The sequence below is a fragment of the Aythya marila genome, assembly GCF_965140915.1.
Source record: "Aythya marila genome assembly, chromosome: 7".
Taxonomy (NCBI): domain Eukaryota; kingdom Metazoa; phylum Chordata; class Aves; order Anseriformes; family Anatidae; genus Aythya; species Aythya marila.
Genome location: NC_139048.1, coordinates 13,874,953 through 13,891,731, shown reverse-complemented (window position 1 = coordinate 13,891,731; position 16,779 = coordinate 13,874,953). Strand labels below are relative to the sequence as shown.

At 41.2% G+C, this 16,779-nt stretch overlaps 1 protein-coding gene across 8 annotated transcripts in view; it reads right to left on the bottom strand.

The window, feature by feature from the left end:
- The window catches only part of BTRC (beta-transducin repeat containing E3 ubiquitin protein ligase), a 118,730-nt gene that overhangs the window by 13,655 nt on the left and 88,296 nt on the right, over positions 1 to 16,779 (bottom strand). For all 8 annotated transcript variants that reach the window (XR_014317913.1, XM_082764812.1, XM_082764809.1 and 5 more), the window contains 7 exons: positions 15,149 to 15,380; positions 10,806 to 10,992; positions 6,401 to 6,497; positions 5,379 to 5,516; positions 4,818 to 4,936; positions 2,200 to 2,449; positions 1,419 to 1,537 (listed from right to left, as the gene is read on the bottom strand). Coding sequence is in view for 7 of the 8 variants with exons in the window: in XM_082764812.1 (XP_082620938.1) it covers positions 1,419 to 1,537; positions 2,200 to 2,449; positions 4,818 to 4,936; positions 5,379 to 5,516; positions 6,401 to 6,497; positions 10,806 to 10,992; positions 15,149 to 15,380 (1,142 nt within the window). In the remaining variant the exon portion in view is untranslated. The remainder of the gene's footprint in view (positions 1 to 1,418; positions 1,538 to 2,199; positions 2,450 to 4,817; positions 4,937 to 5,378; positions 5,517 to 6,400; positions 6,498 to 10,805; positions 10,993 to 15,148; positions 15,381 to 16,779) is intronic.

Here is a 16,779-nt window from a genome sequence, read left to right as displayed (position 1 = left end):
ACCCACGGAGAGGACTTAGTAACCTGCCTCTTCTTAATCACCCTTCCACTGACATGTGCCTTCTGCTAATGGCTGAGAGAAAACTATGTGAACAGGTAAGCCTTGCACCTTGCCCACACGGTTGCCAAACTGGACTTCCATTAGGATTCACTGCCAACATTCCTGGAATTCTAGCACAATTTATCTGTCAGCTAGGGATTTTGTCCAATGTAAGCATAAAAGTACTCATACTCCTCTGTAATGTTATCGTGACATTGACATTTATTTTTGTTAGTATTACAAGTCATATTTTAGATCCTTCCCTAACTGGTGTAGCATTTAACTATTTCTTACTCTAATTCTGAGACCAAGTTTCACAGCACGGTTGCAGAGTGTTATTGTTTCTGTTTGAAGTGCAGGAGGTCTTAATACATACGTGGTGCTCTTCTTACACAAACCTATTAATACCGATTCCCCTGATTAACAGACAGAAGTCCCAGCTTTCTCGGTCATGCTCTATAACAGCCATATACTAAAATCTGGTACACCGACCTGGTAATAACAACCAGAGGACCACCATTTTCCAGAATGCAAAGCAGGGAGAGGCAGCGTACTGCAAGCAAACTCCACGGGCAAACATCAGCATGAATCATACTCACTGAGGAGAAATAATTTCTGACATGGAAAGTGAAAGCTTTCTAATTAGCCTGTCCAGCTTTAAAATTTTATCAAAAGGCACACCGTTCTTTAAAGCCATGGTGAAGACAAAAGGGAGGCTGCTCGTCCTTCTGTTTGCATGACAGAGCCATCCCCCTACATGACTTACGCTACTATCCAAGCTTGCTCAGTACACCCAGAGATTAGTGGGACATCCCTCTGCCAGCAGCTGCAGGATGTGGGGAGAAATCCTGGCTCACGATACCAGAAGGAGTTAAATCTCGGATTGCAACAAGGGCAGCTGGAGAAGTGCAAAAGGCAGCAAACTGAACTTCATGCTCTAAACCAGCTGTTCCAAACTTAACCCAGTGCCAAGTACCACAAGAAGAGTTTGGCCAGAGCCCAGGAGGATTTCTGCAGAGGATTAAATGCCTCTTACAGCAAATCTGACCCCTTTAACTAGACACATAGCCCAATTAAAATATCACAAGAGGACATCACAGAAAGTGCTACTTGCCAGCTCTTTCATACACCAGAATTGTCAGAGCAATGCAACTTGTTGATTAGTATGGGACTCTGGAGATATAGAGGATGAAAGACAACACAGTAAACCAGACTTCTAATATCTCTTTTCAGTAGTTCCCAATGTTCTATACCAAAGGAAGCATATTTCAAGGAAGACAAGGGTACAGAGCACTTCGGTTGCCTAACCTCCGCACATCCCAGGGAGTCGGAGAGAACGTGCTTGCAAAGAAATCTGCAGTGGGGACCGTGTCTCTCACCTGATAGTATTATCTGAAGAGCCGCTCACTACCAGCCTGTCTCTGTACTGCAGACATGCAATGCCTCGTTTGTGGCCATTTAAGGTGCGCACAAATTCGCAGGTACTAGTGTTCCATACCTGTGACAGGAAGGGGGGGAACCACACAGGCAAAATTATTGAGAGACTAACGAAAGCTGGTAGCTGTATGACATACAGGTGCATTGAGGATGTTCTTAATTGGAGACATGACCATTAAGACTGGGAAAATTACCCCTCCAATGACTTGTGACTATAGCCTGCAACTGTTAGCAGCTTGGGTCACTGTACACAGGTTTTTGCCATACTGTATTAGAATTAGCTTCCAAAATCAGACTTCAGCACTCTCGGGCTATGATTTAGTCTACACAGGAACACAGTTTTAATGCTGCAGCTTGGCATCACAGCAGTAACACTGAAGTGACTCCTGTGCACTCACCTTTGCTTTTGCCCCCATGCTGCCCTCTCTGACAACTCTTTTTGCGACCAATGCTGAAACAGATTATGGAACCAGTCAAGTTGAAAAAGCACCCAGGAAAAATAGTCCTTTTTCAACTACATCTGCACTTGGATCTGATTTGCCATACAGCTCTGTAAACAAGTTCTGCAAGCTCAACAGAAGAGGGACTAGTGGAAGTGAGCAGCAGGAAGAATACTGCTTCTAAAGGAAGAGTTGTGTAATAACAGCTGAAGACCATCTTTCCTGTCTGGTCACTGTTCTTAATTGTTAAATACCCAAATAAAAAGCCTCTGAAATACCTCACCTTGATAGTTCTGTCACCTGATGCTGATACGATGTACTTGTCATCAAAGTCCACTACGTTGACAGCAGCTCGGTGCCCTACTAGCACTCTCCTCAGGGTGATGTCTGTTGGTGAGGCCATGTCCCACACGGCAATGGATCGGTCTTTGGAGCATGTCACCATCATGCCGTTATTGAAGCGGAGGTGCAATACTGCTTCACAGTGGTGAATCAGTGTGTTCAGCATCTCGCCCGCATTCACGTCCCACACCCTGCAGTTTCAGATTTCAAACCAGAGAGGAGAGAGTTAAAAAACTGTACAGCAGATTTTCTGCAGAGGGAGAGACAGAGGGATGGGGAGAGGTAATTAACTCTCTAGCAATATTAGAGAAGCAAACAGCACAAGTTATAGCTAAATCTATTAAATATTTCATTAAAAGATATATTATATAGACCTGTTGATTTTGCATACGTTGAGACAGTCCAGCAGCCAAAACCCTGCAATGCAGTTAACACCGTAAAAAAAAAAAAAAAAAACAGCCATTAAAAAAAAAAAAAAGGCATTCTTTAATTAAGAGAATTTAGTGCTGAGGAAAAGTATGAGATTGACAGCCCTAGGGACTGATGTTTCCTCGTAACGTCAGCCTACCACACTCCATTTCCAGTCACTGAGTACTTAAACACAACCTGTGAAGAAGGAAGTTCAGAGACAGGTTTAATTTTTTACTTCTCTCACAGGACTATCAACTCAAAGGATAATTTATGCAGAGGCAGAAGACAAGATTATGCTTTTCAAACAAATATAAGTAACTGCCACAAGTTGCACAATGAATTGCATTTACTCTGCAATGTATCTGGTACACAACTACATTCTAGGAATGTGCTGAACACCCAAATTAAGACAGAGCATTTGTGTTGATTTGACATTATTGGAACCAACTGCTTCAGCTGAACGATAATTTAAGGTGAAAGTCAGACAAAGGCTTCCTACAGAACTTCTAGGACTTGAAATGGGTATTTTAAGCCTTAAAAATTGTTCCTTTTGGGTTGTTCTGTTTGCAAACTTCTTTTGCACTCCATAACGTCTTTTGGCACTATTATACCTGTGTCACAGATATACTACGTGAGAGCAGAAAATGGCTGTATCAACAGGCTTATGGGACACTGTAGAAGCTGAAACTTTCCTCTGCCAATACACTGAGAAGAAGCAAGATGTGAGAAAGACTTCTAATGTCTTATTTTCTATTGTATGGAAGCTGAAGCGCATCAACTTCTGCATTATAAATGAGAAAGTAAAGTACATTTCCGATTACAAAATGCAAAGTTAAAAAGATCACAAACTAAAGACCTGAGCCATTAGCATACAAGCAGTTTGCAGACAGGGTTGCCAAACTGAACAGGAGCTGGAGACCTACTGACTTCTCTGGACAAGTGCATCCCTGAGATCTCGGAAGCATTAAGAGTCCATCTGTACTGCCTATTGGACGAAGCCCCTCTTCCTGAGGAGACCCAAGGATAAAAGTGATGCATCCTATGTGCCTCTGGGGTCTGCACAAACATTTATAGATAGAGTGGGAAACGAAGTATTTCTGGGCAAGTAGCCAGTCTGCAATTTGGCCTGCCTGGCCTGAGATGTAAAGTGATAGTGCTTGTTACAGAAATAAGTATCTCCTTTTGCAACCTGTGTTTAGCACAGTGCAGCTCCCACCCTGAAATTCTGAATTCCTGCTAATGGTAGGATCCCAAAATCTAGCAGCACCACAAGACTGCATACATCACATGTAAAGAACTGAATTTAATGGTCACTAGCTTAACAGTAGTAGTTTACATGCAAGCCTGGTGATAACCATGAGCAGCCTGCAGCCATAGGAACACATGGTAACAGCTTCTTAAAAGGCCACTGGCACAACTTTTTGTCATCTGTAACTTCACTGCATGGGCATCGTGGGTACTCTGACAAAAAGAGGAATACTTAACAGCATGGAGAAGACAGACATCTCCTTCATGTCCAAGTTCATATTGCAACTCACTAATTCAAATGTGCCTGTGTTTACACTGCAGGTTTTAAACTCTCTGGGATCCTGTAATATGTCTAGTGGACTTTACATCTGCATAGTGAAAATGTGCACCACATGTGCTGACTTGAAGTGTTCAGCCTTTTAATGGAGACTGGAGGGAAAACAAGGTTAGAAAGACTGAGTGGGAAAAATCATCATGCTGAAATTTAATTAAAACTCACAGGAGATCTAGTCACACTTCATTTGTTAAAATTAAGGGACAACGAATGACTGAACTTTCAAACTTGCTTTGAGAACTTCAGCCAAGTTTTTACAAGTTATTCTCACGGAGAATTTAAGAACATTCTCAGGAAGTGCCCGAACATGCAAAACCTTGGTGAAATGTCAAATTGTCTTCCTAAATCATCTTAACATTGACTGACCTTTGCTTAGGATCTCATTTCTCCTTGACAGCCACTTGCATGGACATCTGATAAACAAGGACAGTACACTCCTGAACAAACGTGCTGAGCTACTTCATCGAACTAATTGAACAGCACATGTTTAAGAAAAGATAATTCCAGCAGTTTGCAAGGCTGAGCTCTTTGAGGCAAATGGAAAGCTCCAAAATACAAGCACACACCTGACTGTTGAGTCCGAAGATCCAGTGATGATCACCCGCTCATCGTACTGGAGGCACAGGACAGAACCCGTGTGTCCGGTGAGAATTCGCTTGCATTCCAATGTGTTCTTATCCCAGATCTAGGAGAGCAAACATTAGAAAACAGACAGCTAAGTAAGCTTTTCATCATACCTCAAGGACTTACTGCTCTGACTGGTCTGTTTCTTCTACAACACAGACATCCATATTGCAGATAGAACACATTTAGTGGCATTGGCTTATTTTTGTAGTCACATACGGGCTGTTTGGTACAGCACATTAACAACCTTGATATTACTGAGTTTACTATGAACACTGGTCTTACCTTCTTATCAAGGTACAGGACACAGTAGTTACATAGTCTGTAATTACTAATGGTCAAAAACTCTGCCAGCATATTCAATTCAAGAAGAAAACAGGGTCTCTAGGCTAATGTAAGAGGCAGACATGCTGCTCAGGTATAAGGTGGGTGAAGGAGAAGGCTAAGTTACTAAAAACAGATTGATTAAGTGCCATCAGCATGCTGTTCTGGAGAGTTCTCACCTTAATAGTATTGTCTCGTAGGCCACTTACTATCTTCTGATCATCATACTGTAAACAATAAACCCCTTTGCTCGTCTCACTTCGGCAGTGGATTCTCTGTAAACTGTGCCTTCCACACCGCCAGTTTGACTCTATTGTCTTGAAGGGAGACAGGAGACAAAAAAGAAGTAAATACACAACACAGGACTCTCTCTTCTTTATTTTTGTTTGTTTGAGAAGACAACAAATATTTTTATTTACTCTTATTCCTGCAATCAGGCCCATATAATGACAAAACAGTTTTCCAGAAAAAGCAATATGTGATAAAACCAATTAAACAGGCAAAGAGGCCTGGAATACGTATTGTGGCTGAACTCATCTGTGCTGCTTGGAATGATGAGGGAGAAGTGACCTGAAGTTTTTTTCTGTCTTCAACTTTTAACTCTGTGATTTAACAACTAAACAATTGCAGAGAAAGTCTCAGCTAAGGGCTTGTGCAAACCTGCTACAACAGTACCTGAGCACCACTTTTGCCACTAGGAAACTGCCAGAACATGGCATTTGGCATTTGCCCACCACTAAATACAAGGCAGCAATGCCCAGTTGTTTCCTGTTTCCCTAGGTTTTAGGATTGCAGCCTTCAGCAATGCACTTTCTCCCTGGCTCAGTTCCTGATACCTCCCCGTATCACCTTATAAGATCTCATCTGCACTGGATGGAGCACAGCATTGTCAACAGAGAAAGACAAGGTGGTACTGTGTTGCTCTGACATCTGATGTGCAAGGCATAGAGACTCCACCTGTAAACAGCTCACTGAACAATACAAATCACCCTCTGCTTAAGGGAGCAATCAAGTCCTGGGAATTTATAAGTAGCCCAGATCTCCAAACTCTGGACAAACATCATATTTAATTAAAAACTTATTTCATTAGCATGAAATATGCTCAGAATTTGAGCACCATGAGAAAATCAGGGAGAATGTAAAAAATACAAAACAAAACAAACAAACAAACAAACAACAACACTTGGAAGCTATTCCTTACCTCTATGTCCTGTATAATTTTGGGGTAAAGTGCTCTGTAGAAGGAGTTGGGTGGAGCAGAGCCATCCGGGGGCTTATTTTTAAATAGGTATTGTCCCCTGGAAGACAAAGAACACTCCCATTGAACAGAAAGCATGTTTCAGCATTTTGGAGGATGGTCTTCCTGGCATTTTACACATGGGTTATGTAACCACTGTTGAAAAGCACACAAACATTCATATTCCAACTTCATTTACACAGCGAGACAGGGTGGTTCCTTGTTTGTTTGCCCTGCAACATGTTCGTGTTACATTTAGACACTGAAAATTTCATGAAAAAGTAGTTCCTACTAACTCAGGGAAGGCAAATGTACTATCTAGTTTGGACATGAATCCCTTCGACTCAATAGGAGGTGAGAATGGCTCATACCCACTATGCACATATCCACATCAGAGGTCACCTTTCAAACAAAGCATACAAAGAAAATGAGAGAAGCCAAGGAACCCTCAAACTCACGACGCACTCAAGGCCAGCTTTGATCTGCAGTAGCAGAAACGGTTTTGGTACATGGACATTTTACTGCTACTGCTGCATTTTGGTAAGCAACACACTTCATCTGTGGTGCCTTCCTCATTTCAACACTGATTTGGAATACTCATATCCCAAGCTAGATTTTTGCTACAAAAAAAATCCATAAACGGCAATCACTACCTGCTGTGTAAAAAACTTTAATTCCTCATCCTGAAGTTAAGAAGCCACCAAACACGGTGTGGAAGCTAGTAAACCCCACCATGGGCGTAGTAACTGCTGTTCTGCCTGGCAACATGCCTCACAAAATGGAGAGAGGCACAAATGCCTCCGAGTGTAATCCTGGCATCAGAGGCACCGAGTTTATACTGGGCCAGCTCTCCGCTTCTCCCTCCCTTGCTCCATTATGGCATAATTAATTGCTCAATACTTCCTTGTGCATTTCTTTCTTGTTCTTTCCATGCAGTATACCTTGAAACTCATTTGAGAGGCTGTACTTTAGCTGCCCTGCGGTACTTTGGGTAAAATCTGTACCAGTGAAATCACAACAGTGAACAGAAACCCTTAGGTTGTAAGTGGGTAGGTAAACTATAGGACTGAGCAAACAAAATAACAAATGCTAAAGAAAAGAACTTGTGACAGTTCTTTAAATAAACTACCTTAAGTTCAATTTGAGAGAAAGCTGCTTTCTACTTTGGACAAGGTAATCATCGTTAGCCCCTCATTTGGGGGCAAATATATGTGAGGAAGGGACACCTGGATGCAGGCAAACCACCAACAAAATGGATCCTTACACAATTCAGTCAGGAAATGAATGCAAGAAAATTAAAATTATTGGCCCTGGGAGACCAAAAATGCTTTGGAGATGTGGATAATACCTACAGCACATCCTAGAAGGCTTGGCATAGGTCTAGGACAATTTATATATAAGCTTATTTGTCTGAAAACCTGTCAGTTGTTTCCAACCTTACTATTACAAGGTGTTGTTGTTACCTATAAGCTATGCCTCGCTGCATGTAGAGCCAGTTGTTTCGAGGTCAGCTAAGGCACTGTTTGGAATTTCCACGGCATCCCAGTGACCGCTGCGCTAAGGCTCTGTGACAAAAGGAACTATTGTTGGCAGTTTTTGGTGACCGGCCAACTCAATCAAGTATTCAGATGTGCTTAATAGTACCCAGATTTTGGGCTTCTGTTTCATTTTTCTCTAAATCTGTGTAACCCTTACTGCTCCCTGACAAGATGTCAGCGAGGTGCTGCAGAACTGGGTGTTTCTGTTGTAAACCAGAAGCTGCAAATGCTGCAATTAGCAAGTCCACATGCAAAGTGAGGAGGTCTAAGCAAGTAACACCAGTCATCTACCACCCTTCCATGCCTTGGCTGTATCTTCTAGAGCTAATCTGAGGGTAGTCTGAAAGATATGGCACAACTTACTCTAGAAGGGTCAGAAAAACCTGAGAAAGAGGTTGGTGTGACTGTCCTTTGAGATAAGAAGAAGGATTTTGCAACTTTTTTTTTTTTTTTTTTAAATGTCAGCCTCTATGACTAGTAATGTCATTAATGTTATTTCTGCAACATGGAGGGAACAACTTCAGAACTATCAGCTATTATCTCCAAGACATGAAGAATGAATATACTTCCAGAGAACAAGAAAAAGACAATTGTAGCTCTTATATTTTAAAAAGGGGGATAAGGCAGACCCAAGGAAATGGTGGACAGTCCAGCTCAACATCACAGACTGCTGGTACTACAGCACATGGTCAATTAGATGAATTCCTAGGAGATGACAAACTGACAGACAATGGCCAAATTTATCAATCCAGAATAAATCATGTCAAATAGATTTAGTTTCTTCTCACAAGCCATTCCCTTAAGTTAGCTAGAGAAGTACGATGTTGGTGGAAGTGCTCAAGGGTGGACACACAAATGGCTGGCACGCACAGTTTACCAATGGTGCACTCAAAAAATAAAAGAAGGCAACTGGACTGGGATCTTGCATAGAGTCTGTCCTAGATCTGTCATCACTAAACATTTTCAGTAATGACAAAGAATGGAACAGGGAGCGTATTTACTACATGGCCAGAGACATTAAAGCTGGGAGAAACTACAGGCACTTTGGAGGACACGCTGAAACTCATAATGGTCCTGACAAAACAGAGAAATGCTAAGCAGTAAAGAGAATCTAACTCAATAAGGACAAGTGCCAGGTTCACCACTTAGTAATATCACAAGCATGCAAGATGAGAAATAATAGCTGAGCAGGACTTCCACAGAAGAGGTAATTAAAAGTTATATGAAAGTATTGTATAGCTGTTTTAAAAAGCACATATGCTACTGGAAAGCAGAAAATGGAGTGTTCTCCGTAAGGCATGGAAAGCAGTCCTTCCCATACGACTAGATGCTGGTGATGCCTCAGCAGAAGGAAGGTACCCAGCTGGGTGCAGCTCCAGGCTCCAAAACCAGAGCAGAGTGACTGCAGTGAGTCTCAACAGAGCCAACCAAGAATGACAAGAGGACAAGAAAACAGAGGATGAGGGTTGGTTAGTGCATCCCATATAAAAGAAGCAACAATCTCCCAACCATATAAAAGACTACTACAACATGGAGAACAAGAAATTGTCCTCTGTCTCTCTGTAGGCTAAATATGATGTGCTAAACTGTAACTAGGAAGACTGTGCCTAGATTTTAGGAAAATCTAGGTATTAGGAAAACAGTGATGTTAGTGAAACAGTGACATTGCTTGCCCATGCAAGGCACAGGGGATCTCTATTAGGGGAGGTTTTTAAGAACATGTTAGATGAACATCTCTGGAATGACTTAAAGAAAGCTCATTCTGCCTTTGGGACGCAGGAGGGACTAAATAGCCTCCAAAGGTCCTCTTCTGACTTATTCTGACCTCAACAACACAGAGCAAAAATAGAAGTCCTGAAGAAAGCAAGGCACTAAAAGGGATGCAAAAGTTAACACTGTCATGGTTGTGTTTATTTTATACTCCTTATAAACATAACACTACTGGAAGCTGATCGACATTGTGTTTATTTTTAAAAGACATTTCACAACCCTGATTTACTTGCCTTTACTCCCTGAGACAAACAGTAGAACAAAACTAAGCATGAAATGGGAGTCTTTGTTTGCAACTCCGTATCTTTTTCTTTTTAATGGCAACCAAAATGCCTGAGCTGTCACTTTTATCTTGTTTATGAAATATTCATACCCAGCTTCCTTTCTGCCAACATCCTAGGGACACCCTTGGAAAAGAAAATTATGTATTAAAGGACGTACCCCTGAGAGGGAAAGTTCTAATGAAATGTTAACAGAGCAGCTTCAAACTTGAGTGAGACCCACATTGTAGTAAGGCTATTCCAGCTGATTATTAACTAATCTATCTGCATTTCTAAAGTCCCCTATTCTCCGTGGTACCTACCCTCAGCTTCCAGTTTGAAAATTAAACAGATATCTAATAGTGAAAATCTGCTGAGGAAAACAAACAGACCTATCAGGAAAGAACTAATTCATAGCACATGCTGCCCCACTGCCACCCCTAAAAAAGCTCTTCTGCTCTGAACTGCTGACTAGTTTAGTGTTCCCCGGGGCGTACACAGCTTCTTAATTTGAACCGAATGACAGCTGGGCGTAAAAATCGCAGTCTGTGTATCTCACTTGTCACAGTGGGATAAGAGCATCATCAGATGAGGAAAGTGAGGAACAAGCCCCCACATTGCCTGCACAGCCAAATGATGCCCCGACTCCCCAGCCCCTGAATTTTGGTTTAGGTGTTTGTGGGGTTTGGGACCAACGTGACGTTTCAGGGCGCTACGCACGCCTCTCCAAATGTGCCTTGAAACACACGGCACCTGCTGTCTTAAATAGGGGCAAAAGAGGTGAAGATGCAGTTCCCTCACCATCCTCTCCTCTCCGACAACCCCCTCCAGAGCGAGTCTGTCCTGACCATCCTCTCGATCAGCTTCTTCCAGAGCATGCCGTCCGACGTCACGCGGTACCACTCCTTGCACACCAGCTCAGCGGCGCACAGCGACTTGGCATCCAGGTAGGACAGGATGTTCTCGGCAATATGATCCAATCCCCGAGCTGGGAAAAAAAAAGAAAAAGGAAAAAAAAAAAAGGAGAAAAAAAGCATTATTTGTTTGGGAGATGTGCAGTTTAAAACAAATCTCCTTACTAGTACAAAGATGCCCTCTCTTCCCCATCCCTTTCTCTTCTACTCTTCTGCATGCAGAGCTGGACCAAATGCACAGAAGAGCATTTGTGGCTAAGTTCAGGAGTGAACAGCGTTCTCCAACTTCCTTTGGATATAACACAACAAGTCATTAAAAATAATAAAGAATCCAAGAAGTCATTCCAATCTATTTCGATGGGTTTTAGCACTAGGGGGATATTCTATGGATGGCATTTCCAACTCAGCGACGCAGCCCCCAAAATCTCTCTATATTAGGACCATTTCTCATCTCACTGCTACAGCTGTTCTCATGTTCCAACGGCTCAAAAGCTGTTTTTGCTAAAGCAGTAGCTTTTAAACGTAATGAAGAAAAAAATATATATTCCCAATGTGTGCCCTGAAGGGTAGTGGTACCTTTAGACATGGGGGAGGGAAAGATATGCAGATGCACAGGGAAGGGGAGAGGGAAGAAGAGGCTGGCTGAGGAGAAAGTGAAGCAGGTTTGCTGGCTTCATTCATTTCAGTGGGTGGAGGGAAAATATGCACCAACATTATATAATTTGCAAATATTTTCCAGTGCGGATACCAGGACTGGCTTTGTTTCAACATGGCTGGAGTAAAAGGTAGAGCAGATGAGTAAAAAGACAGCAAGCAGCAACAATTTCAGGGCATGGCTCTGTAGCCTGGGTAGCTCCTAGCAGCACAAGGAGCCATCGCTGCACTGGGGGCAGCAAGGGGATGCTCTGCTTCGTAACCAGAGGGATGGGTTCAGCGAAAACGTGCCCTCATACACTCAGATGCAATCACCAGCAAGACATCAGAGAAATAAGATGCCTTTTAAATGAGTTGTTGCGTAAATATAACTTGTCTTTGAGGCTGCTAAATTCCTGAGTGAGACAGAGTGTCAAGATGTCATCCCACTTCACATTTCAGAGGCTTTGTCAAAGTTGTGGTTGAGACCCCACTACCCTTCAGGCATCATGTCCACACCAACCCAAAAGGAAGCATGGGAGATCAGTATTACATGCGTCTTCCTTCCACTTCACATCCAGGACAATATCCTTTCTTGCTTTCAAAGCAACAGCCTCAAAGACCAGGCCCTGCTTGTCAGCGACAAAGAAAAAGCAGCAAACGCAGTTGTACGGTCGCATATTCATATATCAGCAGCCCAAACTGGGTGCAATCAGCTGATTCTTATTAGAGCTCATGAGAAACAAAAGGCCCAACCTTTGTTTGGTTTCATTAGCTGAAAGTTCTCAAGCTTAGCTCCTGGTGCATGAAAACAAGAAAACTCAGCCCATCTCCTCACTCCTTTCAAACATCCTGAGTTTATAAACACACTGGGTGAGACTTTCTGCCCAGCCTTTTCTGCGTCCATTCACGGAGCAGAAAAAGCCCGGGAATGATTCCACGCACAGCCAGAGAGAGCAGAAAGAAGCCTGACATTTCTTATCTTTATAGGTGCAAAATTAGATGTCAACCTGCAAAATAAAAGCATCAGCAGCCTTTATTATGTATTTAATCTGAAAAGATATATACAGCCATTAACAGGAAACACTCTCTTTAAAAAAAAAAGTGTTTGTAAATTTAGATTGACACTACAGCAACTCGTGGAAGGAGAGATGTATTTTGGTGGAGCTGAAGCGGAATTTGCAGGAATTCCACAACTTGGTAGGGCAGATGTGGACAGTTGTGCTCCCTTCCTTCCCCACCTTGATGCCTGCAGTCCTGAGCTCTCTCCTGGGTGGAAACAGCATATTTGCTTTCCCAATCTGTGTTGCTTTCAATGGGGAAACAGACACCAACCCACCAGGACATTAAAAATGCCTGCCCATGCAGCATCCACATTTGCCTTTTTATGTAAGCAGCAAAACAGCAAGAAATTATTTGATATGGGGAACAGATCAGTGGCTTTAGGAAGCAAGGAACACTGCATGAAGTGGGGACAATATCCCTCACCCACAATTGTGTTTCTGACACACCTGCCCCTTCTGGATATTCAGGAGTTTTACTTTAAACCCATTTGTAGTGAGGTGTCATAACTACAATAAGTTTCCATCACTATAAGTCACACTTTTGACCCTAGACAGATCCTTTGCAGACAAGAAATACTGATGTTTTGGCCTCCCCTTCCCACATTTATGATAAGTGGAAGGGCAGAGCTATTTTGGCCTGGCAGCAAACAAAAATAATTTTATTATTATGTGAGCCATATATCTGCTGGAGCATTGCTTCCTTAAAAAAATCTCCTTGCACAAAAGCTTTTGCTAAACTAATGTGAAACACGATTAGCCCTTCAGTCCTCCATACCAACTGTTAAAAGAATCTTTCAGTTATTTCACACATGAAACCCTTTTAAAATGACTTTGCCCATAAAAAATGTTAAACAGCTTGGAAATGCTAAGCAAAGGCCTTGTTGTTTTTTTTAGAAATGGAACAAAGTTTGTTAAGTACGCAGTTAAGCTGTGTTTTTCAAACAACCTTAATTCTGTCCTAAGCACTGGGAAAATATTCTGAGCCAATTTCCTCTATATAAGCAAAGTCTGCTCATGATCTAATACTACCTCTGGTCATTCTGTGGGACAGCGCTAGGAGGACAGAGATAAGATGCCTCATGATTTTGGAGTATCTTTATTGTTTTATTTACTTGAGGGGAGAGCAGGAAAGAGAATGAAGGTGTAAAAATGAAACCAAAGTACTGAACACTTGCACATTTCAGAGAGCTACAAAATACTTAAAGAGTTCAGTCTTTTTTTTTATTGACTTAATTCAAATTTTTAGGTTCCCCATTCTTTCCTCAGCAGTTTCTGAACTTTCCCTTTTCCCACCACCCTTACTGGAAACCTGCCTATACCAAGGACATTCTGCACCTCCCAGACTGCAGTCTGAGCCAGTACAGTTCTTTGTCATTCATTTTCTCCCTTAGAGAGAATTACATGTATATATATTCACTATATTCACTAGGACATTAGCACTTTGCAAATATGCAAATTGACGCTTGTGCTTTATTTAAGCACACAGTTCCCTCAACTGTTCATATATTCAGATATTAGCTGCCTAATTCTTAACTATTCTGCACTTGGGTATAGCAAAATTCAAAGCTAGAGCTGCCTCCTGAATAAGTGTGAAAAGACCACCAAAAATACGGTATGGCTGGGAAATTTTGGATGCCTGTGACAATAATTCTAATATTTGCCCCAAAAAGTTCACAAAAAGGGTTGCAGGATGAAATTAAACAAATGAAAATTAGATATATTAGCTTGCTCTGGTGGAGTTTGGCAGAGTAAGACCTGGAAAAATGGTGTAACTAACTGTATGCATACTTCCACTTTAAAACTGGGGAAACCAATGCACTTTCAAAGTACTCTCTGTTTTCCTGAAACAGAACAGCTCCACAAGCTATAACGCTGCTCTAACTACATGAGATTATTGCCACTGGATTACTAAAAACTAGCATAAAGAAGGTACTTAGCATAACTAAGATTTTTTTTAATGCTACAACAACCATTTGATTACTGGCCACAATGAGCTTAAAAATCCAGAGTCTACATACTTAATGTCAGTCATAGCAAAACTCCTGCCTTTATGCTTTGTACAATTCACAGTTAAACATGTTTTTTCCATCTTTTTTTTTTTTCAATCCTTATTAAATTTCAGGCTGAGAAATCCCTTCTGAAGAATGATCAAACGAATGGAAACTCCTCTCTTCACATAGCGATGTAGTTTTAATTTTTTTTTTGTCATTAATGAGTTGTTGTGGGCATTATGAGCACAACTACCTGTCCTGTGGCTTGTGATGACTTTCCTTTAAGATACAGATAAGAGCTACTCCTAGCCAAACCATGTTGGTATTAGATCATGCCTAAAGAGATCGTAGGAATACAAAACGAAATGTTCCTATGTTTTGCATCGGTACAGAGCTTTTCATTCAAAAGCTATCATCTATTTTGCAAGCTGACCCTTGAAGAAACCTCGTCAGTAGGGATGGCCAAAGTCACAGAAAGCCAAGTGGAACAGTTTTCTGGAAGACAAAATGGAGGAGCAAGCTTCCTCTGCCTGCAAAAATACCTGGCAGTGCAGTGATGAAGTCCCTCTGTAACATGGGTTTGAGGTATGAGTTTATATGTCCGTGCTGGTAGTGACACATCTGGGAGATGAGGTGCTCCACGAACTCCACCTGGTCAGACTCGGACCACTGTTCAAAATACTTGACGCAGAGCTCCTTCTCCTTCTCATAGCTTGCAGACAGTTTTCTTTGCTTGGGCACAATCATACTGGAAGTGCCATTGGCAAGTTTTGTCTGTGAAAGGAAAGAAAAACCCAAATCATTAATAAGAAAAGAAGCTCAGGTGGTTTTATGATTTTTTAAAAAAAACATAACAGAAGGAAAAACACTCTGATACATGAAGTTGGCCAAGTCTGTGTATCTCATTTGCTGCTGTCAGTCGGAGTGCTGTCACAGTGAGCTGTAACCCCTGCAGGACAATGTACTGGTTCATGTCTGAGCTGCACATAAAGGAATGGTTAGATGGGAAACCATGAGCGCCAATTTAATAAAAACAATTTTATTTACACCTTGCAGACAGTAAGATGCATTTGGATTTCTCAGCTGTGGTTACCTGTTATGTCAATGCACTAACAGAAAAATGCACTTGTATTTTTTTTTTCTTCTAAAGAATGGACTGCTGCTACAAGTCATAGGGAATGCCTGAAACGGATGAGAAAGAAATGGTTTGTACTTCTTTCAAGTACAAAATTATACCTTGAGAGTAAAGCCGCTAAAACACACCCTTGATATATGTGACATACTTCTTTCACAGAATGAAAGATCTTAAACTTTCTGAGCATTGTTAATATCTTGTCAGAAAGGCTCAGCTCAAAGAGTTTCAGGGACAATACAAAACACTGACATTTCAATTTACTACTTGATAGCAGGATGTAATTTCTGCTTTCTAAACAATTTAACTGGAAGGAAAGTGCCCATTTTGCATTGCAGGAATATCCTTTGTCCAATAAACATTAACCGTTTATCGGGAAATTATTTTTTTCCATAATGGTCGGATAGCTTATTAAATGTTAAATTAAGACTTTTGTTTCTTTTTAGGTTTCTTTTCATTAACCATACAAGCTCACTTCTTTATCTTCCCAGTCTAGGAATACATACTATGGGCACATATTTAGCCAAAGCAAGTCCAAAGTTGCTGCAAAGACTTATCTGTACAGCACTCACCCTGACAATTCTCATTTTCCTACTATAGATTATCCCACCAAAAACATGATTTTCTCTTTTTCACTCCAATATTTAACATCAAACAGGGTTGTAATAACCGGTCAATAATATTACATCATTTTTATTTGCAAGATTTATTTAGAAATTCTCTATTAATTATCAAATAATTAGAAACAAATTACAGACACCAGAATACAACAACCATTGATTTAGGGGTGCCATATTTCTCTTTTATGATGACAATTCCAGGCAGCAACCTCTCTAGGAGACTTCACTGACTTCAAAGGAAAAAACAAATTCCTAAATGTTTGCAATGATATCTAAAAGAAATATATGGATTAGCTCATTTTACAGAAAAAGAAAAAAGAACAAACAACTTTTCCCAGCAAGTGCTAAAACATGTTTTGAGACCACAGAAACTAGTTATCAAAACTGGGTTTAGAAAGCAGGATTTCATTGTTGCTGTGGA